The sequence below is a fragment of the Mauremys mutica genome, chromosome 2, assembly GCF_020497125.1.
Source record: "Mauremys mutica isolate MM-2020 ecotype Southern chromosome 2, ASM2049712v1, whole genome shotgun sequence".
Taxonomy (NCBI): Eukaryota; Metazoa; Chordata; order Testudines; family Geoemydidae; genus Mauremys; species Mauremys mutica.
Genome location: NC_059073.1, coordinates 18737772 through 18760276, shown reverse-complemented (window position 1 = coordinate 18760276; position 22505 = coordinate 18737772). Strand labels below are relative to the sequence as shown.

The following is a 22505-nucleotide window of genomic DNA, read 5'->3' as shown; positions in this document are numbered from 1 at the left end:
TTGCAGTAGACAGGCACTCAATGTCTGTAACATCCTATGCCCTAGAAAAACATACAATTCTGATTAGTTTTAAAATGAAATTGGGCATAGATTGGTTTAAGATGAGTTAAGTTTTAGTTAACAGGAAGCTGTATTTGAGATGTTCTGGACAGGTCTATTAATGAGACTGAGGGCTAGTCTACACTTACGAGCCGGGTCGACGCGGTGAGTTCGACTTCTCGGAGTTCGAACTATCGCGTCTAATCTGGACGCGATAGTTCGAACTCCGGAAGCGATAGTTCGAACTCCGGTACTCCACCACTGCAAAAGGCGGTGGCGGAGTCGACCTTGGAGCCGCGGACTTCGATTCCGCGGCGTCTGGACGGGTGAGTAGTTCGAACTAGGGTACTTCGAATTCAGCTACGCTATTCACGTAGCTGAATTTGCGTACCCTAGTTCGACCCCGCTTCTTAGTGTGGACCAGCCCTGAGTGCTAAACTACAGCTCCTTTTCTCAAGACCATAGTCTCTCCCCCACCCTCCCTTTGCAGGCATAGGACAAAGGGATCTTCTCCAGATCCCCACCAAGGGAATGCAAGTCCAGACTCCTGTATTCCACTCCCAGCTTTACTCCCATGTGATCTGGGCAAAGTATTTTCCCTATTTATAAAATGGTGATAACATCTCCCTTCCCCAGGGGTGTTGTAGAATTCAATTTCTGTTGAGTACTTGGTCACAGGATCTCAAATTCAAATTAGAGTGTGGGACAGTCTAAAGTCCCCATTATGCCTACACATGGAAAAACAATCCCTGCACTGAACAGCTTACAGTGACAACAGACAAGGGGGAAGAGGATCATAGAACTGGAAGGGACCATGAGAGGTCATCTAGTCCAGTCCCCTGCACTCAAGGCAGGACTAAGTATTATCTAGACCAGGGCTTGGCAAACTACAGCCCGGGGGCCACATCCGGCCCTTCAGCTCCCACTGGGGAGCAGGGTCTGGGGCTTGTCCCACTCCAGCGCTCCAGTCAGGGAGCAGGGTTGGGGGTTTGCCCCACTCTGCACCTACCATGGCTCCACACAGCTCCAGGAAGCAGCAGCATGTCCCTGCTCAGGCTCCTAAATGTAGAGGCAGCCAAGGGGCTCTGCATGCTGCCCCTGCCCTAAATGCCACCACCACAACTCCCATTGGCTAGGAACCACAGCCAATGGAAGCTGCAGGGGCAGCACAGCATGCAGAGCTGCCTGGCCATGCCTCCATGTAGGAGCCAGAGGGGGGGACATACCTCAAGCAGTTCCCAGAAGCAGTGGCAAGAGCTGCCTGGAGCCTGCACCCCTGAAGCCCTCCTATGCCCCAACCCCTGACCCAGCCTGGCACCCCCTCCTACCTCTCATCCCCAGAGCCCTCACCTCCTCCTCCTGTGCCCCAGCCCAGAGCCCCTTCCCACACACTGAACTCCTCATTTCTGGAGGCACCACAAAGCCCACAACCCCAGCTGGAGCCCTCATCCCCTCCTGCACCCCAACCTGCAATTTTGTGAGCATTCATGGTCCGCCATACAATTTCCATACCCAGATGTGGCCCTCGGGCCAAAAAGTTGGGCTAGATAGCAGGCAGGGTAAGCTTAGCCTGAGAGTTAAGGCATATGGAAAGGATAAAGTGCAATCATATTGAAAGATTTCTGTGCTCAGGATACAGGATTAAGACTCAAGACACTGCAAAGTTACAAATTTATTTGTTTTGAAATAAATACAAATAGTTCATTAAGAAAACTTTTGATAGACTTTACACAATAGTTCATTCTCTTTAATATCTGTTCTTCCTACCAACCACCATGGAAACTCTGCACAAGAGTGTAAGTTAGTCAGTGTGGAGTAACCTAAATTAAGTTGTGTTCTTCTGAACACTGAGAACTACCCAAAATATTTAGGTATTAACACTTGCTATTTAATTACTCAGTATCTGATTTTTCATAGCTACATAAGAATTGTGATGTAGCAAATATGTATCAAGCAAGTGAAAGACTGTCCCAGTATGTATGGAAGAAAAGCTGAAGAACACTATGAAAACCTGTGGGTGCCATGCCCACTTACTTCCAAAAGAAGATACCTACTGATATCTCCCAGGTTTACACTGAGATGCAGAATCACGCATTGCTAAATTTACAGTCACTAAATATTATGTTTATCAATTACAAAGTTGCCCCTCCCACTGCTGTGGAATACATTTCTCAGCACCAGCAAATTCAAAATCAGAGGTTTTAGGAGCTAGTAATTAGTGACAGTTGAATGTACAGTATTTAATTACAAGCCATCCCTCAGTTTTTCCATCTTTCTTCAACAATTAACAGCTGCATCTGGCTTGGCTTACAGAATTCTGAGTTTTACAACTGTGCTGGATACACAAAAAACCTCAAACTCCAAAGATTAAAGCCACCGAATGTGAAAGTAAAACTGCTTCCACTGAGCAGTCAATGTCATGTACAGCTACTTAAGTGTCAACTATGTCACCAAGCTTTGCTGTGTTGTGAGCTCTTTGGTTCAAGATCCTGCCAAAGAGAAAATATTAACCTGCTTATAAAAGTTAAACCTGGTCTTCACTTTGTTAAGCAGGTCTTAGGAATGGAGGGGGGGACCAAATCTCAAAACCTCCATCAAATAAAAAAAGATGCCTATTTTAGTAACATATTACTGTACTTAGGTAAAACAGGCTCAAATACTAATTGGAAGGCCAATAAATGCACAAGTTTAATTTCAAATAGTAGGAAAAAAAACAAACTATATACAGTTTGAGTTTAACTCCAGCTTCAACATGAGGCTGTACCATTTTTTAAGTCACCCATAAAACACTGCTTCTCTTCTCCCCCTCACACCAAAATTTTTTTTAAAAAGTGCCACAAACTGGGTCACTTTATTTAGCCAAAGAAAGGAGATAAGAAGTGGGCATATCCTAGTTTCAAAACTTTGTTTGAACAGGATGTTAGGTAAGTCTGGTTTGATTTTGAAACGTTCACAGCCATATTAACTTTTGGCAAGCAGCCCTTAAATTCTGGCATCAGTTGGAGGAGGGTACTATAGCAGCAACCATCTGTATTAAGTAATAAAAATAAAGCAATTGAGATGTTTGCTTTCTTTGGTCCCTTTCAAAAACTCTGGTGAACAGAGTTCATCTTACAGGAAAGCTTGAGATTAATACCAGCTATGTGTTGTGATACACAGTGGGCAACCATTAAAAGGTTTACAGTTTCAAACTACATCCAGGTTTTTGGTGTGTTTTGTTTTTTTTTTTAAAAAGGTATTTAACAGGAAACTTCCATGGATTTGGGGCTTGTTTGTTCAGCATTGCTTGCAGAGTTAGGAGTGAGCTCAACGCGTGTGTCTGTGTGAGCGCGGCTCCTGGACCCATCACTAGTATGGGATCTGTTCCTGTCACCCTCACCGGTATGGGACCTGCTTCTTGTTCCTTCCCCAGTGTGGGATCTGCTTCTCTGTCCCTCCAAAGATGTGACACTGGAACCAGATGCTGTACGGGACCTCATAAGCCTGGTCATACTAGCTGAAGGCACTGAAAGAAGAGTCCTGTATTAGTGGATTTATTTAGAACAATTCAGTGTGCTTGAAAACAAGCCCTTGTCTTGAATTCCCAAGCTGACAGACTAAGGCCCTGATCCTGAACACACTTTTGCACATGCTTAATTTTACACATGTAAGTAGTCCCACTGTTCATGATGCATGAAGTTAAACAGTTCAGGTATAAACTGAACAAACAGGACTAATTAACGTCTTAGACGTGCAATTTATGGGGCAGTCTTTTTTTTTTTTAAACATGCCTAAGTCCTTAAAGCAGACTAGTAATTTTACTCCAAACAAATGACATTGATTCTTCAATTCCAATTTACACACTTCTCAAGTCAACTGTGTCTGCTGGTTATTACAGTGTAAGAGAATGTGTAATTTCTAAAGCTAAGTAATTTTAGATTCATACTACAGGTATTCTGCATGTCACAGTAGAGCTAATGCTGTATACAGAAGACGCTAACACAAATAATTTACAGGAAGGTTAAGTTTTCTCCTCAATTTTTAAAAATTCAGTTTAAATATCTAGGTATTCGGTGAATACAGGGGATATGCACAGAAACCAAATACCAAAGTGTCTGCTTTTCAACCAAGTTGTGCATGCATTTTTAAAATTTGCACATATTTCTAACTGGGTGCACAGACAGCCAGTGTCCTATCTACCTGGCCTTTATACAGCCAAGTCAGATGTTTGCAAGTTTGTGCACAGCTGCTAGTGTGCCCAGATGACCCAAGTTGCATGCTCAGTTTGAGTCAGGCTCTGAAAATACTGGTTCAAATTGTGCAAGAGATTCATTTCGCCAATCCATGAGGCAAAAAATAGAGAAAGGGGAATAAAAGGCAGTAAAGAGGTTCATCTCTGTAGATTTGATATAGCAGTATGAGAATATTTCATTCTGTCTTCTAGTTGGAAAGGAGCACTTTAAGGGCATCTTTACAAGCCATGCATCCAAACAACTTCCAAGTTGGCACCATGGCAATTTATTACCAGTGAAGTACATACAATGGTCACAGTCAAGTCACACTGAGATAGCAGGGACAAGACAGGAGAACTGCAGTATCTCAGATATCACTACATATAATATCTGTGGGCACCAATATCACTGATTGGACTAAGAGTCCTCATGCTACTCTGCTACAAGCTCTTCCTTCCCTCACAGACGACAGCAGAAATTTTGTGGTGAAATCTAGATTTTCACAAACAGGTTACTCTATTAGCCCACTGTGCAACTTAACGATAGCTAGTAATTTTCTTAAATAAATACTTACTGTATCCCATTCCCTGAACAAAGTATTTGAAAGCTTCTGCAAGCTTTGCGGGCTGTAAAAGGAAACGGAAACATATTGAATCCAGTAATGGTCAAATGAGAGACACTGTAGTATATGCTGTCTTAAGTCTCTCCCTGGGTTCTACTCAATAGTGTTACACATGTAAGAATGAATACACAACTGAGAAAATTCCCCAGTTCCGATTTTGGTTCTCTCCTCCTCTGCCCTGCTTCCACCACCCACTCAGTTATATACCTATTGTACATTAATATTAGCGTGTAGCATCTTAGCTCAGTCAATTCTCCAACTGACCTCAGCCTGAACCAGGCCCAAGTTTTGCTAATGCAGTTACTGAAGCAGAAGGTTCAAAGGAACAGTTTGTCTCAAAGCACATAGCAGTTTCTAGACCAATTCCAACTAGCTGAAGTTAAAGTTTTGCCTCCATAAAATGAGTAAGACTACGCAAGCATAATTTAATAGACTGCTACTACTCGTGAACTGCTGCACTGACAAGAACGTTTTCCTCTGCTGCCAGGCAAAGCAGTGACTCAAATAAACTGAGGTGACAATATTTGTAATTGAGCTTAAGCAAGATTGTACTTTGCAGTACAGGCAACATTTTCTTTTACACCCCAAATCTAGAGAATGGCGGCTCTTTTTGGTCTAACTTACATACATCAATGGGAGGGGCCGAATAAGCTCTACATTGGTATTTAAGCTTCTTACTTAAGGTTTTTCCATTCTAAACCACTTTTAAAAACCCAACAAGGTTGGAGTATCTTTCTTGCACCCCTCCCTGTCACTAATCACACTATACAATGCTAGCGCAGTCATCCTCTTTTCAATTGTAGTTGTTTACAAATTCCAGTTTCTTCAGAGTAACAAAAATTCAGGCCTACATTTCAGAATGCCTCAATTTGGCTCAGACTATAACAAAATGTACACCCTACAAGTTAATGTAGGGGTCAGCTTTTCCACTAAAAAAAAATAGTTAAAATTGTAGTGTACATAGCCTGTTTTAGTAGGAGCCTTGGAATTTATGTTTAAACATGTTTCAACACCACGTCATTTTCCTAAACCAGATTAGTGCATGCAAGAACAGACTAGTTATTTCCTGCCTCCCTCCCTGAACTATAAATACACAAACAACTAAATGTTTGACTTAATGATCATCCAGAAGCAGTAATCCATGTTAGTTTAGTAGGTAAACATAAGGTAATGTCTATATTCCCAATACAAACCCTTACACAGTTAAAGTTTAATTAGTGGAAATATTATCCCATCCTAACCTTAATTTTGTGCTTGGTTGGTCTTTAGAGAAGAGCAATCAGGTGACTGAATGCCATCATTACTCATGAATGACCAGTCACTTTTAACACTTGGGAACAATGAATACTCTTCAAAATGGAGCCCATTTGGTCACATTTTGCAAAACAGACTAGTGTAAGAAGTGTTCAAGTTTTCAGTCAGTCAAATCATACCTGGGAAACTTGAGGGAGACCACCACAGTCTGCCATCTACAAGAAAGTAAACAAAGGTAGGTCAGCATAATGCCAGAGAACAGGAGTCCCTTTCTGAATTCAGAGATCATACCAAAGAAATATATTCAAGGTTTGTTTATTTGGAACGTCAAATCACTTTAGAGACAGACATTTATCCTCATCATAGATAGGAAAGCTTGAGTAGAAGGTAACATGTAAGGCTTTATAAAAAGTGAAACCTTTCTTAATGCATTACCCTAGAAATCTGGATATCCAGCTCTTTTTACTGGATTTCAACGGTAGGTCTTTGCTCTGAACAGGGAGATGGCACACTGGTGAAGGAAACTACCGAAGATCCTTATAGGTGAGGGTATTAAAAGCCAGCAGCAATGGCTGGAGGACTCCAACAGGAGGTAGATTTGTTAAGGGAAGCCAGATCTGTGAAGGCAGTGTGACTGTCTTCACGTTTTTTGTATCACTTCAGTTTTCCTGCTTGTCCACCCCTCAAACAAGAACAGGGCTATTCCACTGAAAGCTATGAACAAAACAGTCAAATTATGATTTACAGAAAGCCTGCAGTCCTATTTGGGATTAGCTAGCAGTAAAACAAATCCTGCTAATCAGGGCTTTGGAGCGGAGCCTAGAGCTGGAGCGCAGAGCGGCAGGCTTTTGCCTGGAGCTGGAGCGTAGCCGGAGCACAGCTCCAACGCCCTACTGCTAATGGTCTAGAAATAGGACTATAACATAATTCAGAATCTCAACCTCAGAAAGAGTGGTCATGTAAGGAGGTCTCCAGTTGAACAATGACAGAGATGAAAGTTTATGATTGCAGGGTGAAGGGTGCAGGAGAGGATTTGGATGGCTAAAATTCTCTAATGTTAGACAACAAAAAACATTGAGAGTCTATTGCTTAGACATTAGCACTGACTAACTGCCTTCTTTAATTATATCCTAGTAGGGAATATGGCAAGAACTCCAAATCCTGGAGGAGACACTTTTTTTCTATTAACTTTTAACAATGGTTAAGTACTGCAAACTCCAGATGCACCCACTCCATGACTGTATCAAACAAAGAGAAATATTAAGACATTTCTGATCCTGAGCTATGCTGGAAAGAAGCCCAGAGTAACAGAAAATGCAGCCAGGTATGACCGTGCACATAAATCAGAATATTACGTATTTATTCTACAGAGTAATTACAGCTTGTTTTGTTATTGCAGGAAGAGGTAGTGAGAGTATGTGTACACAAACAGGGGCATCCCAACCCTAACTCACATCAAGCTAGCACAAGCTAGCAATGCTGGTTGCAGGTGGGTTTGTACTTGGTATAAAACAGTAATGCCTCCACTGTCATTTCCAGAGCTACCATGGCTATGCTGTTGATCTGGGCTGTAATGTTAATGCAAACTAGGTACCTTGCATTTTGCACCTGCAGTGTCCACATAGGGGAATTACAATGCAGCACCTTGAGTGCAGTAATTTACAACCATGTAATGCAAACCGCAGGGCAGGGTAGACATAGCAGAATCAACTCTTTAGGTGGAGCAACCCAGCCACCCCGGACAATGGCCTGTGATATGATCATGGACACATTATGCAGTCAGTGACTTTATGCTACTTGCAGTGTTCTTGAGCCCAGAAGGTTTGCGGATGCCTTGTCTGCTCACAGAAAGTGTTCAGATAAAGAACAGAGTGACTGCACAATGTACATAGGTGCAACTATGGACCAGAACAAAGCTACTAAATCCAATTTTAAGTTTAAACAAATGTAGTCGATGCTCATAATCAGGTGTGTCATTCCCTCAGCCCAAGTTAACATTATTTACTTAGGGTTTAGCTCCTCCATCCCTATTATCTTCCCTCAAACCCTCTTTTGAGGTTTCAGGCTTGTATGAACTATTTTGCCACTCCAAAATGACCATTCAACAGGTCAAAGCCCATGTCTACCAAACTTAGTAAAATTATTGATTTAAGTCTGTTTCTTTATATATGTAAAATATTAAAATAGTTTTCATTTTACTTCTGATCTAGCCTGGGTCTTGACATAAGGCAGTTAAGATAAAGTTGTTTATCACTTGTGATTAATAGATTCTACGAAATGTCCAGCTACTAAAATCCAAAAGGAAAGACATTTGTGACTATTCCTTTGAGGCAAAAATATCCTATTAGCAGAAGCCTGACTAGTTTACTCTGCAGCAGTATTTTGCACTGACAATACAGTTTTACTTAACAGGATTAGGGGGTCATTTAGTGAAGTGCCAGTTTTTAAAAACCATTATAGGATAAGTTTCTAAATATACAGACAGTATCATCCTCCTCTGAATGTTTAGCTCAGGGTTTCAAGCCCTGAGGTTCTACATGTTCATGAATAGTGAGTCTGAAGGTTAAAGCTACTTTTGTCCACAAGTTTAAAGTACTGTGTACATATGTTGTATAACTAAAATGGTCTTTAATTTAAAAAAGAGAAGGTGAAAAAAGAGTGAGAGCCCACAGCTATTCCCCCTCCCTGCTAAGTCTGAAGCATGCAAACAGCTTTCTCCCCCAATATTGTTTCTACAACTACCGACCTATTTTCCATCCTCCCCTCCAGTAATGATTTCATTCAATAGTACTGACTGCTCTGTGCTCAAGAAAACACTTTCCCCAGTTTACTTAAAACTGATCTTACACAAATGCTCAGTATGTACTGGCATGCACACAGAGAGCTAACTTGTGCTGTCTCACTTGTTTAAGACCAATGGGGTTGCATCATTGTAACAAATATGTAATTTACAGTTCTTATTCCTATTACCTTTAGGAGTGTGGTCTTTGTTGGGTCCAGTTTAGAGTTGCACTCTACCTATATGGAAAAGTAGTATTAGCATCTTATTATTCTTAAACAGTTCTTTGTGGTACTCTCATCCAATTACTTTTTCCTTAATTGTACTAATACCTGGTTCTCCAAAAGGGTTTGGTATATCCTAAAAATTACATTTTAAGTTTCGCCCACTGAAGCTTTTCTAAAATATTATTCAAATTTTGCTCTAATAGTCTATTCCCACATGTACAAGCAAGTCCATTAGCAAGGAATTAGGAGAGTTTTGTGCTTCACACACTGTAGTGGCAACAAACCCTGTCATGTGACTGGGGATCATGTGGTAGAATCCCAGATGGTAAGCAGTCATATGGCCAAAGAGCGGACACACCCATTAAGGCACAATGTTTTAAGTAATTCAGCCATTGAGGCTAGCTGTATCAGCCAAAGCAGCACACTGCTTCCAGAGTAACCGAGGGCAAAACTCCATTTAACAGCAGAGAACATGCTACAATACTGGATACAGATTCTCCTCTAAAGGAAAAACATTTGTAGATCACATTTTTCTCAACCAGCTCCTTATATGCCTAAAGTACTGCTGTGGCAACTGTCCTAGAACAGTAGCCGTTACATAACAGTATCCAGAGGCATAGACATCTAAGGAACAGTGACAGCTCTGTCTTGAAACAGAAGCATTAACTGTGCTGGGTCAATAGCAGGAGACTTTCCTATATGGGACGTGATTTCTGCAATGCCAGCATAACTTCCCGGTTTGCATACCGATTAATACAAAGGAAAAGAATGTTCTTTATTATGAAAGTCTGACTATACATACCACAGCATCAACAGCAGGAGAACTGTCACCAACCACCAACAGTGAAGGGCATCTGCAAAGAAAACAAACCACAAGACAGTGATTACTTCTAGGATCATTTCAACTTTTCTATGCCTCAGCCCTCACTTTTCCCAAAATTGTCTTTTAGTATGATTGGAAGGATCCTGACCTGGTTAAGTGAGTAGAAGCAAGAAATATCTGCTGTCCCAAAGATGTAAATGACTAGTTTTATTATTATTCCTGGAATCCTCTATATTAGTGAGCAGCCATGCTTGTTCTCTACTTTTTTTAAATTATTTATTAAGCATTTGCCAGGGAAATGGTTATTTTTAAAAGAGTGGAATGAGTTTGGTTACAGAATTTTATTTACATGTTACATTTCATGAAACTTGTTTTTTCTATTAGCTAATGTGCAAATTTGTCCTCTTATTCCTTCTCCACCCCCAGTAAATAAAAAAGTTTTGTAAAAGCACTCATGCTTTGTCATATATTGTTCATACATTTATGTTCAAATCGCAAGGTGATTGGTAATTTGGAGCCTTACCCCACCTAAGAAAGCCATTACACCCACTTTAAACTCAGGTTTGTAAATCTATCATGGGTAAGAGTACAAGCACCACCAGGCATCACAATCTTCTCCACTATTTAATCCCACTTGAAGAGCTACCCATCACGGGCATGCTTCCCCTGTGACAAATTTAACTAGACTGGGGGGGTGGGGGAAGAAGAGAGGAGAATTAGAGTGACAACACATGCAAAGAGATTTAAATGCTTGCAATTGCTCCTCCCTTCAGGCTAATTAAGTTTTTAAACAATACACTATACTCATCTCTTTGCTGATTCAAGTTTGAGGGTCACTTTATACCCAACTTGTGAAACTGCAACTTTAGGAGGCACAACAAACTCCTCCTAAGAATGTCCAGGATGTGCAGCAAGTTTTTAAACCCCAAATCCAAATTTTGAGTCCCCTTTGTACCCATAAGCAGCAGCATGCATCTGCAATACTGAGCGCTTTTAAAAAAAAAGTCTACTGGACGCTTTTATTCCAATTACAAACCTGGAACATGTATATGCAAAACACTCAATCATACCATTGCTTTAAGGCCTTTAACCCAGTGATACTCGAAAGGTGCTCTTTAACGTGTCTCCTTGCAGTACATTATATTAAAACACTTCTTAACCAAAGTGAATCAATCAGGATGCTTTAATTATGTTATTAATCAATTGTAATTGGTAAAATACTTGGCCAGTCATTTTATAAAAATATATTTCCCATCATACTGTTTAAATATTAATATATAGTATTATAGTAAATGAAACGAGTTCACGCTCACGTGGTTCTTTTGGGTAATGCTGATTGCTAATTTGGCTCCTGAACCACTGAGGTCTGAGTACCACTGCTCTAATGACTGTCCCCTAACAGTGTCCATGCTATTGATAGTTACTCAAATCTAGCACAGATTTAAAATTTTTCCAATTCATATGAACCAGTAATACTTACTGTAGAGTAACAACATTTGCTCCAGGCATAGGACGCTCAATCTCAAGATCTCTTCGACTGAAGATTGAGACACAAAAAGCTTATTGATACATTGGGATTCACATGAATTTCTACACATTTCCAAACATGAAAATATACAAGTTACTTAAAGAAAGGTATATATCAAATGAGAGATACAGCTGAGTTTCCTTTGGATTTGTAGTTTTAGTTTAGTCAGCCCCTGAAGTTAAAAAAAGGACACACTATAGGCAGTGTCTCAAGATGACCCTTTGATGGAGTTATGGTTTCCAATACAATTCTGCTTTCCTTTTCGTTAGAGAGCATCTCTGCTGCATAAATGATATTTGCTGGTCCCTTGAGTGATTGCTTAACATGTTTCACTGTAAAGACTAATTGGAGAACAAAAGTATATTACCTGTTGTACGAGTTGACAAAGAGATGAAGATTGGTTTGATTCATATCATTGACAATATGTTGGCGATAAGTATGGATCAGATCATGGTTGTTATGAATCTCTTCCTAGATTAAAAATAGTGTCATTTAATATTAAGATACTACTATAATAAATGGCATTGTAGCACTGCTTAATTACAAATAAAGGCTTATTAAAACAAGCAAGCCCCTTTAAAGAAGCTTTTCAGGTATTAGTGTTCTCAAACCATTAGTACCAATATTTTTTTTTTTAAGGGCTGAAGTACTGCAAGTTGTCTGAAAGTCAGTTCCAGACTTAAATATGTTGTACAGTTTTGTTAATTCAAGGAACTTAATCTCATAACATTGCATGGTTTGCAGTTTGCTTGTGCAGTGTTGATGATCAACCTGAAATCCACATTCTTTCTAACAACCCAAAGGATGCAAAGAAAAGTCATTGAGAGATGTATAATATAAAGAAAATAGAGTTGAAACTGCTGAGACTCTTCAGGATTAAGAGCCAGACTTTTAAAAACAAGTCAAGTAAAAAAGTTTAATAATTATGTTCAGACCAAAACAGATGTTCAAAGCGTGACAAAAATTAGTGAACTTGGACAAAACTAAGCTTGATTTTGCAAGACAAGAGCAAGTAGCAGAGCTTCAAGGTCTTTAAAACAGTTGTTTTTGAAAGTTACTACTTTAGAGTCTCACTCTACACAAGCCTCAGAAAATAGAAGTATTTGACATTAAGGTAGGCACCAAAAAAAGCTTAGTTTATACCAGTAACTTATTTTCCCAGATTTATGACTTATTACGGTGCCAAAAAACAGCAGGAGAGCTCTTATCAGGAGCTAAAACAATAAGCTGTATTGTACTATCAATGTTTAGAGCAGAAATTGCCACTGAAACCAGTGAGGAGTTCTGCTTAGAACTTTAAACCACCAATTAAGCAAGCAATTAAATCCCTCCACTATGGCTATATGCAGCCTTTCATATACTGCATATCAAACTTCAGTGATAGGGCAAGTTGCGCATGGCAACATTTGAATTTAAAATGTTGTGAACAGTTTGTGGTTGAGACAGAAGTTATAGCTTATGTTTTAGTTTTGGTATTTTAAAATGGTACAAAAGGTATGTTTCCAATGTTTGAGGGATGATAGATTAGCATTCCAGGGTGTTGTGGCGTGCACCTGTATTCCCAGCTACCTGGGAGGTTGAGGCTGGCAGATCACTTGAGTTCTGGGCTGCAGTGTGCTATGCCAATCAGGTGTCTGCTGCCACTGACAGCCTGGCCAGTGGGTAGCTGAAGGAATGGCTAGAACACGAACGACATGTGATTGGCGCTCTCCCTGAGAGGGCTGATGGACCTATCGATCAAGGTGACATTAGCATTCCCCACAATACGAGAGCTAAACAAGTGGAGCCTCAGAGTAGCTTACCTTTGCAAAAAGATGTGAAATGACCATATCTGGAAGGGCATGAGCCCATCCTGAAATCTAAACAATGAGAGAGTTAAACAAGAGACATTGAACAGCATAATCAAAAAGGAGGATTGGTCAGCTAGAAATACATCTCTGCTCTCCCATGATTGGTCAGATATTTACACTAGTTATGTCAGAAGGCACAAGTGCAAGTAGCACAAGCACAATTGAGAAGTGCCCACAGGATAGAACTCTTGGACTACCCTTGCAGTTTACCTAGTCAAGCGTCAACATAATGAACGCACAGTAGATGGGGAAAGAATGCCCCATACTCATGTAATCATTCCTTAGAACTTTGGACTAGCTGACATGATATGGGCAGTTTGTGAACAAAATCCTACCCTTAGGACAAACAACCTGCATCTGAATAGCGTTCCTAAATTGGTACCCAAGACACATGCAGTAGTAGTTCCCAGAACAAATGCAAATACATTTTGAAAGGAGCAAAATCCAATGATACCACCTGCTAGGCTCAGTGATTCCGAATGAGTGTTGAGAGAAGCATTGGGATTGGGACACTGAAGAATTTAAATAAGCCAAGGCTATTTGAAGTGATCACCTATTTTGCAGGCCAGCTAGCCCATCTTTATAAGTAGTTTTTCAGTCCCTCCCAGGTCAAGTAATGTTTGTTAATCCAGTAAAGTACAAAAAACCCTCTTCTGTTAAACCAAGGAGGTAAATAGCTCTCAATCTTCTGAGAAAGTCTGTCCTACATCCCCATCTCTGGAACCAGAGCACATTTTGTCATGGCATTACAAGGCGTGCATTGATTTGCTCAATTTGGGACTTGGCAGACAAGTTGTTTAGCCCAGAAATACCAGAATTTTTGTAGCTTCCTGCATTTATCCATTAGAAGTTCTATATGTAGAGATTTAGAGCCACCCATCTGTTTTCTAGGGTGCAAGTGTGCCCAGACACGTCAATATAAACATGTTAGTGGCCAAGATGCATGTTTTTGGACATGTTTGTATTAGCTTGTACAGACATACAAATTTTAGGCTTGCATATTGTACACAAATGTAACATTAAACCTATTACTTCTCAGTCATTTAAATGTTAGACCTTGAAGCTTGCGGTCGTTCGTATCCCTTAGACTTCAGATTAAAATGTGGTCAGATGATGAAGACTGAGTGACACAGAGGTGTCTCTTCCAAAACAGTAGTGGCACATTCTTGGCAATCCTTTGTCATGACCCTCCTTGCTATTTTAGTTATGCAATGCATTTGTTTGATTCCCTTAACATTTTTGAAACATGTACTTCCCCCCCTAATTTTCAATACCCTAGCTCACATTATGGATTGCTGGTTGGCAGGCAAAGCTATGGGCCAAGAAGGGGTTACTTACCTGTAACTGAAGGTTCTTTGAGATGTGTGGTCCCTATCTGTATTCCACTAAGGGTTTAACACATGAATACCATGCATCTGGAGCCAAAGTACTAGCGTCCATTGGTCCATGCATGTGCCCTTGCTTTACCTCCTGGTTTCAACTGAGCTAATAAAGAGCAGAGCAGACTGACAGAGCCTCCAGTTCCTTCTCCACAGCAAACAAACCCATCCACAGCAGAGGGGAGGAAGGGTGGGAAGTGCAACCGCACATCTTGAAGAACCTCCAGTTACAGGTAAGTAACCTCTTTGAGTGATGGTCCCTATTGTATTCCACAGAGGATGACTAACAAGCAATACCTAAGCTGGAGGAAGGTGCAAGGAAGAAGATGGAACAGTGGACCAGAGGACAGCCACACCAAATGAGGCATCTGTCATTACGTCTTTGCACAAGACTGAAGGTATGTACTACCCTACATGTCTGGAAGCATGCACAGCGCAGCCAGAGTCAATGCTTGCATTCTTGTGGAATGTGCTCTTAACCCAAGGGGTGGAGGCAATCCCAATAGCAAAGTGCTATGCACCCCAAAATCCATTTAGAAATCCTGTGTGGAGATGGTTTGTCTCTTAATCATTTCAGCTATAGTGACAAACAGTCTAAGCGATTTCCTGATTGGTCTCTTCCTCTGCACTTTTGTAGAAGGCCACGGTCCTGCGGACATTGAGGAAGTGAAGGCGCCGCTCCTCTGCTGAAGTTTCATAAAGAAAGCAGCTAAGTATGGGTTGGTTGAGATGAAACCAAGAAACAACCTCTGGTAGAAACTTGGGTTGCAGGTTCAGGGAGACTGCCCACTTGGCCTGAGTGGTCTGTGGTCCTTCTGTTCCGGTCAGTACTTGCCTATCCCTCATTGGCCACATATCAGCCTGCACATACATCACTACCTTCCTTGCTTCCGCCTTTGCTGTCTTCAGCTGTGGCTCCAGAGAGTCTATCCACCCATGTGAGCAAGGGGATGGGGTAGATCCTGGGTTGCTCTTAAATTCAGAAAGTGATCTTGGGCATAAAAAAGTTGAAGACCACTGAGCTACAGTTTATCAACCTTACAGGAAGTACTCTAGTTAAAATTGAAGAATGGAACCAAAAGCAATTATCCTTCAATATTTCAATATTGCAGCCAAAATTTTAATAGGGAATACACACTGAAAAAAAGCTTAGCTAAAATCTGATGACATTTTAAGAGCCTATTGTTCAAGCGCAAACCTTCACATGAAATCTCAAGATAGATATTTTAAACAATTTTTTTTTTACCTTAGTCGCTGCCCAGTCCATCCATCCTTCAGCACAAGGGTTTATATTGATGAGAACTAGTCCTTCCACCATTTCTGGATTGTTCAGCTGCAATTTAAGAAATCATGTGAACATGCAAGTAGCCAGATACATATTGTAAACAGATTAACAATACAGAATTTAAATTAGAGGGATAATCATTTTGGGGCAGGGCATTGGGAAGTCTAATTTTATCATGTGAAAGATATGCAATAAGCTTGTGTCTTTACTCAAATTAATTTGGCTGGACAACTTTGATAATATTTAACTTCTTCTCCACCAAATTTAAGTAGAGAATTTCCATTAAGAAACAACTATCCACAAGTTAACTGGGTAGAGCCCTGGGTTTAACAGATTTGATCTTTTGAATTAACCATCCTGCAGATCATGTTATTCCACTTAAAAACTTGACTGCTTAAATAAGTGGGTATGGCAGGGTAGGAAATATTAGCATAGGCTACAGGTGTCATGTAGATTAGCTTCAAGGTTTTAAGAAAGCTCCATGAAACTTACAGCAAACCTAGTTAAGATGTAGGCACCAGCTCCAGTTCCCATTCCAATAACACTTTTCAGTCTACATAGAGCAGTTATGTGCAATAAAACAAAAGAGAAAGTGTCAGTAAAAGTGCACTAAAACAAACAAGTTCCATCCAACCAATTTCTCCCTTTTAGGTCACAACTACTACATGCCAGTTCGTGTTTATTACAGAGCAGGTCTGCAGTTGATGTAAATGGTCACAACTGCATTGACTTCATTGGGTTTTCAAAAATTTACACTATTAACAGATCTGCTCCTAGTAGTTAGCAAAGTAACTCAGTGCTCTCTTGGTTTCAGCTAAGTAGTTCTATTCATGGGACATCTGTCCAGCTGCTTTCCAGTATTGTGACAGTTACAGTATTTCTTTAGGGAAATATACTAGGTGAACTATAGTATTATTCTGATTCTGGAAGGGAAATCAGCTGCCCTGATTGCCAGGGAAATCTTGCAAAATACCAAGTGCTGAAACTTCAGGCTTATTTTAACAGCCTCTTATGACTACTGAACAATGTCACCCCAATCTTTTCTTTCTTCAGAAGTGAAAGGCTGCTATGCCAGTTATCAGACAATATATAAAGTTATTAGAATACACTAAATTGAAACTAGTCTTATGAATAACTTGAACAGCATATACCTGTTAGGCATGAACAGTGCCAATTTCAGTTCAGTATCACAGGGGTAGCCGTGTTAGTCTGGATCTGTAAAAGCAGCAAAGAGTCCTGTAGCACCTTATAGACTAACAAACGTATTGGAGCATGAGCTTTTGTGGGTAAATACCCACTTCGTTGGATGCATGTACGTGGGTATTTACCCATGAAACCTCATGCTCCAATATGTCTGTTAGTCTATAAGGTGCCACAGGACTCTCTGCTGCAATTTCAGTTCGGTGCAAATTAAAGCATTTACTGCAATAGGGTCTTTGAAAACCAGTAGAAGGGGAGAAAAATCAGCACAAGACAAACACCTTCACAAAAACAAATCATACAATATTTTAAATAAAAAGCTGACATGAGACTGGTGTATTCTAATCAGTGACATTAATAAGTGGAAAAATATACCGAACAGGCTTATTGTTTAACCTTTATCTGAATCCACCTTAGAATGTCTTGGTCTGAGAGGAAAGTGGCTAGGAATTTTTCAGTGATTCAGAGTCTTACACTAAAATATTGATACATTTGATCACATTACATTTTCAAGACAACTTTATCACTGTTGGGGCAGGGAAAGAGTAAGACAAAAGGAGTTTTGTCCAAATTCTTGCAGTAAGTAGTCTGCACCATGAACAATTTAAATTAAACTAAATGAGAAAAAAGTCTACCCATGGACAAATTTGAAATGGTTTAAAAAATTTTAAACAAGCAATAACTGAACAAGACTTCTCAAAACAAGGGCAAGTGCCAGTAAAATTAAACACTTTTTTCTAAAAGGACAAGTGCAATTATATAGAAAATAAGATGGAAATTAAAAACGAAGAATAGCAGTGAATCAGTCTTTCTATAAAGGATTTGTTATAAAGAGTTGGGACAAAAATTGAGAAACAGCACATATGAACATTTGAGTTTAGAAGCTGGACACATTCTCCCAAAAGTTAGGTGAACTTGCTTATCTATTTAGTATACCACATGCTTATGGAGTTCTGACAGTTCCTTCAAGACCAAAAATGGAGGCTGAATTAGTAAACAACTCTACTCACCCAAACTGTTTTAGGATCCCAGGGAGCATTTCTGCCAGCTGATCCATGGAGGGATACATGTATCTACAGGAAAAAGGTATTGGTAAAATTGGTAATTACCCACGCCAGGAGGGTTTCATCCACTGAAGCAGACAGACATTTAAGACTAAAGTAAAAAGATGTAGGTGTTACATCTATAACTTTGCTTTTCTGGCTCAATTCAGGCAAGGATCTGTAAGAGCTTTTAGAAACAATTAAGCCTCAGCACTGGTACAGTGGAGAAGTTATTTTGCAAATGGGGTAAGGAGAGCCACTGGGGGGGCAGGGGTGGCGTGGGTAAGTAGGACTGGAAGGAAAGTTACATTTCATGAAAAAAATAAAAAAAGTTTTGATATTTCTTTTTGTTCAGATATGGAACCAAAGCCATCATGAGTTTTTGTAAAAACAACCTGGTGGTTGGGGCACTCATTCGGGTCATGGGAGACCCAGGTTCACATCCCTGCTCTGCCTGATTTGGAGCTGAGACAACCCAGGCAAGTGCCCTAACCACCAGGCTACAGCAGCAGTCTCTCCAGTTGGAGCTATTCCACTGTGTGGAAATTAAATGCTCACTGGGTCAGAGAAACTGACTGTATAGCCTGGGGATTAGGGCACTTCACCTGGGTTGCAGGAATTAAGCAGAGCCAGGACTTAAAACCTGGACCTCCCACATCCCAGGTGAGTGCCAACCATACTACCGGCTATTGCAGAGTGTCTCTCCATCCTGCACCCAGATCCCTGTTGAAACTGAAATGTTTTGTGAACCCAGACCACATTTGGTAGAAAAAAGTTTAATTTAAAAAAAAGTTGACCACCAACTCTAAAGGTAAGTGACTTGCCTAATGCCACTAGTTTTGTGGCAGGAGCAATTAAATGCAGAGCTCTTGACTCAGTCTTGTTCTTTGGTCATTAGATGCTTCCTCAGTAAGGAAACTGTTTACTGCCCAAGTTCAATGACCAAACAAACTCCCCCTTTAGAGCACATATCAGCAAAAAAAAGTTGTATTTATGTGTAATTTTTCCACATGGTTTATTGCCTACTGTCTAACAAGCCTAAAAAAGCATTAAAAAAGTTTTGTACCCTAAATCCCATCATGCAGTGAATAGGCTGGAGAAGTTTAAGGGTCAAATTCACTGTAGATATAAATTGGTGCAGCTCTATTAAAGTCAAAATTATGCCAGCTTGCCTCCAGGGTTTAAAATAAGCCCATTTGCCTTAAGCGTGCTTCATTATTAGCATTAACCTATGGCAAGTCTAACAGTCAGCTTGTCTATTGTGAGTCTAAGAGAATCAGCTAATGACTAGCTGGGCAAAATTTTAGGAATTAACTCATAACTAACTGGCCAGAATTTTAATACCCTGAAGTACTGGCTCCTATAAGGCCAATAATACAGGACTTTTATAGAAGACGTCCAAGTGGATTGTGTTTTAGAATCCAAGAAATATCCCACCAGAGTAGATGCTACTGGGGTAAGCAAAATGAAGCCCTTGCTGCTGACTAGTGTTGAATAACTGATAAGCCTCTCTTAAAAACACTAGACAGAAAACCACAGCTATCTCCTGTGAAGTTCCTACTTTCATCCATTATCAATTTCTTTGAGGTGAAGCTATACTAGGTCATGAAAGAGGTTTTGTATATTGGGCAAGAGAGGAAAGGTATTTGGCTTCCTACTTCCCCTTGAACCACAAGCCCTCAATTAACGGTGGCATTTAACAGTAGGTTAGAACTACATTTAAAAGTTTTGAACAAAGGAGGCTCTCTGTGATGCCAATTGGGGCAAGGGGGAATGCCATCATCTCTGCCCCCAGCCAGTTTTTGCACTTGTTCAAAGTTCCATAGGCCATGACCTGATTAATCTTTTAAGAACCCTGCTTAATCAATACAGTTGCTGCTGGAGCATTACTCTGGCCACATGGTTGTAATGACACTGAAATTTGACCCACCATCCCTCTGTACAGACAGGAGAGGCAGCCAGGCCAAATTTCAGTGGGTGGCATTGCAAACTGGCTCATGGGGTTGCAATACCACCCCAGATAAAGGGGAAGCTGGGTCAAATGCTGTTGCAACCTGGCATACAAAGTGTTCTTCTACGGCAGCATACGGGGGAGTCCACAGAGAACTCAACTCCTGGTGGCACTGGCTCATGCACTGAGTGTAAAAGAGGGGAGACTTCCTGGTTGAGAGAGACAGGGGTCTCTGCAGGAAGACTGGGAGGAGGGATGAGCAGGGATTAGAATGAGGTCCCTGACAGGGAGGCAGGGGCTAGAATTTGCCACCACACTCCACCAGCAAGAAATATCTGAATTGACACCACACTGCTATTGCTACCCACTTTGGGCTAGAAAAAGTGTTAGTAAAAAACCAAAAATAGTGTTTTCAACTTTCTACCAATCTAGTTTAAGAACATATATACAGGAGACAAACTGGCACAGGGGAAGAATCTAATCCAGTGGCCCTGCCAGAGACTGATGTAACATTCCTGACAGGCCAGTCAAAACGATTGTTAGCACTAAAGAGAGAAGATACTCCACAACATGTACAAATTGCATCTGTTTCCTAACTAGTGAAAGCAACAACACTGTCGGCTATGGTAAATGTAGTCTTTTCGCAATGTCGGCTAGGGGCGTGATTTTTTTTTGTGGGACCACATTTCTATACTAGCAAAAGCCCCAGTGTAGATATAGTTGTCCTATACCTGATTTTGCTCAAACTGGTATGAGCTATCTAGTTTAGACTAGTCCTTTGTCTATGAGGCCTTTAACTCCGAGGTTGTGTGGTTTGAGGTTTTTTTTTTTAATTAAGTCTGTTATAGGAGATGTTGAGCAACATTAGCAGTTAGGTTGCTTTGTAGCACAAAAAATCTAAAGATTGAGTAGATATGAGAGAAAGCTATTGCACCAAGTAGTTCACTGAATTTACACAAGGCCAGATTATCAGCTGTTGTAAGTGATGCTACACAGATTTTTACATCAGTGGTGCTATGTCAATTTAAGCCATCTGAGAATCTGTCCCACGAGACTTCACTGCCATCCCTTCCTTTTAAGATGGTATCTAGCCCAACTCACATAACATGGGTAAAAGTAAGCTCATGTACTAGTACTACTATATCTAGCTCTTACACAGCACAACTCTTACTTCCTTTGCCTGTTGGCAATTCCTTCTATATTATGTTGAGTATTATCCAAAATACATCTTAATTTAGGGCAATCCAGTCTTATTTGGCTAAAACATCAGACACACTTTGGCCAAGATAATCCTTTTACGCGTTGGCAGGCTTTACTAGTACAAAAGATTCACACTGAACAGGACAAAGGATTTTCAGCAGGGTTACAAGACAATGCTCAGGAGTTAACAGCCTAAGATGTATAAGGCATCCTATTAAGGAACTATTTTTGTTAATATTCAGCAAATTGGATTTTCCAAGTAGCACTAGCATTTTAGTTTATCAAATCTGTTTTATCCTCTTTTTAAGAAGTAATTTCTCAATTTTTGTGGTGTCTTTAGACAGTGTTAAATACCTATATTGTTTTTAACTCTGATTTCATTTTATGTTTGGATAGATATAGCTATGAGGGAACAAGATACAGATCCACCACAATAGTAGAAATTACAGATGAAATTAGTTGGTCAGTTTAAATTATGAATCAAAGCACAGATTGCTTTGAGAACCACTCTAGGACCAGAGTCTCATTACAGTTTTAAGGAAATATATTAAAGTGTGAATTAGAGATCAGAATCTGGGTCTGCAATCACACTACTGACTTAAGTGGAGATTCTCTACAGATACCAGTTCAGAACATACAGAAGTTTCCACAAAAGTTTTAATTTAAACTGCAGATCAAGAATATTTTTTCTCACCAGTTAACAAGCCAACCCTGCAAGCAGGAAGATCTTTCCCCAGCTCCAACTCACCCAGCTGGGAAAGATGCTGCTCCATCTTGTTGTCCTGGTGCATCCACATGACAGACTGCAAAGTGTTGTGTTATTTCCTGCATATCTTCAAAGTTGAAGAGGGGGTTGAAGCAAGTTTTGTCTTCAAGAAACAGAGGGGAAAAAAGAATGTAAGGCATTAAGATGAAAGACTGAATGGCTTATACAGTTTTAATCCAGATATCACAAGAAACTACAATTTGAGAGTTTGTATGAGTGTTTTAGTCTGAGTTTCTGCAAGTTTCTCTGCAGATTTAATTTTTCAGCAATTTGCAGTATGGTTCAACTGACTCAATTTACACTTTGTTAGAAAGGGGATTAAAAAATCCTGTTCCAAAGATAAATGGT

At 40.2% G+C, this 22505-nt stretch overlaps 1 protein-coding gene across 2 annotated transcripts in view; it reads right to left on the bottom strand.

Moving 5' to 3' along the window:
* Window positions 1–2866: 2866 nt before the first annotated feature.
* The window catches only part of NDRG1 (N-myc downstream regulated 1), a 55483-nt gene continuing 35844 nt past the window's right edge, over window positions 2867–22505 (bottom strand). For both annotated transcript variants that reach the window (XM_045003497.1, XM_045003498.1), the window contains 12 exons: window positions 22140–22260; window positions 18208–18270; window positions 16490–16550; window positions 15959–16045; window positions 13286–13342; window positions 11851–11954; window positions 11436–11492; window positions 9935–9986; window positions 9097–9144; window positions 6306–6341; window positions 4825–4876; window positions 2867–3544 (listed from right to left, as the gene is read on the bottom strand). In XM_045003497.1, coding sequence (XP_044859432.1) covers window positions 3279–3544; window positions 4825–4876; window positions 6306–6341; window positions 9097–9144; window positions 9935–9986; window positions 11436–11492; window positions 11851–11954; window positions 13286–13342; window positions 15959–16045; window positions 16490–16550; window positions 18208–18270; window positions 22140–22260 — 1004 coding nt within the window. In that variant the 3' untranslated portion in view covers window positions 2867–3278. The remainder of the gene's footprint in view (window positions 3545–4824; window positions 4877–6305; window positions 6342–9096; window positions 9145–9934; window positions 9987–11435; window positions 11493–11850; window positions 11955–13285; window positions 13343–15958; window positions 16046–16489; window positions 16551–18207; window positions 18271–22139; window positions 22261–22505) is intronic.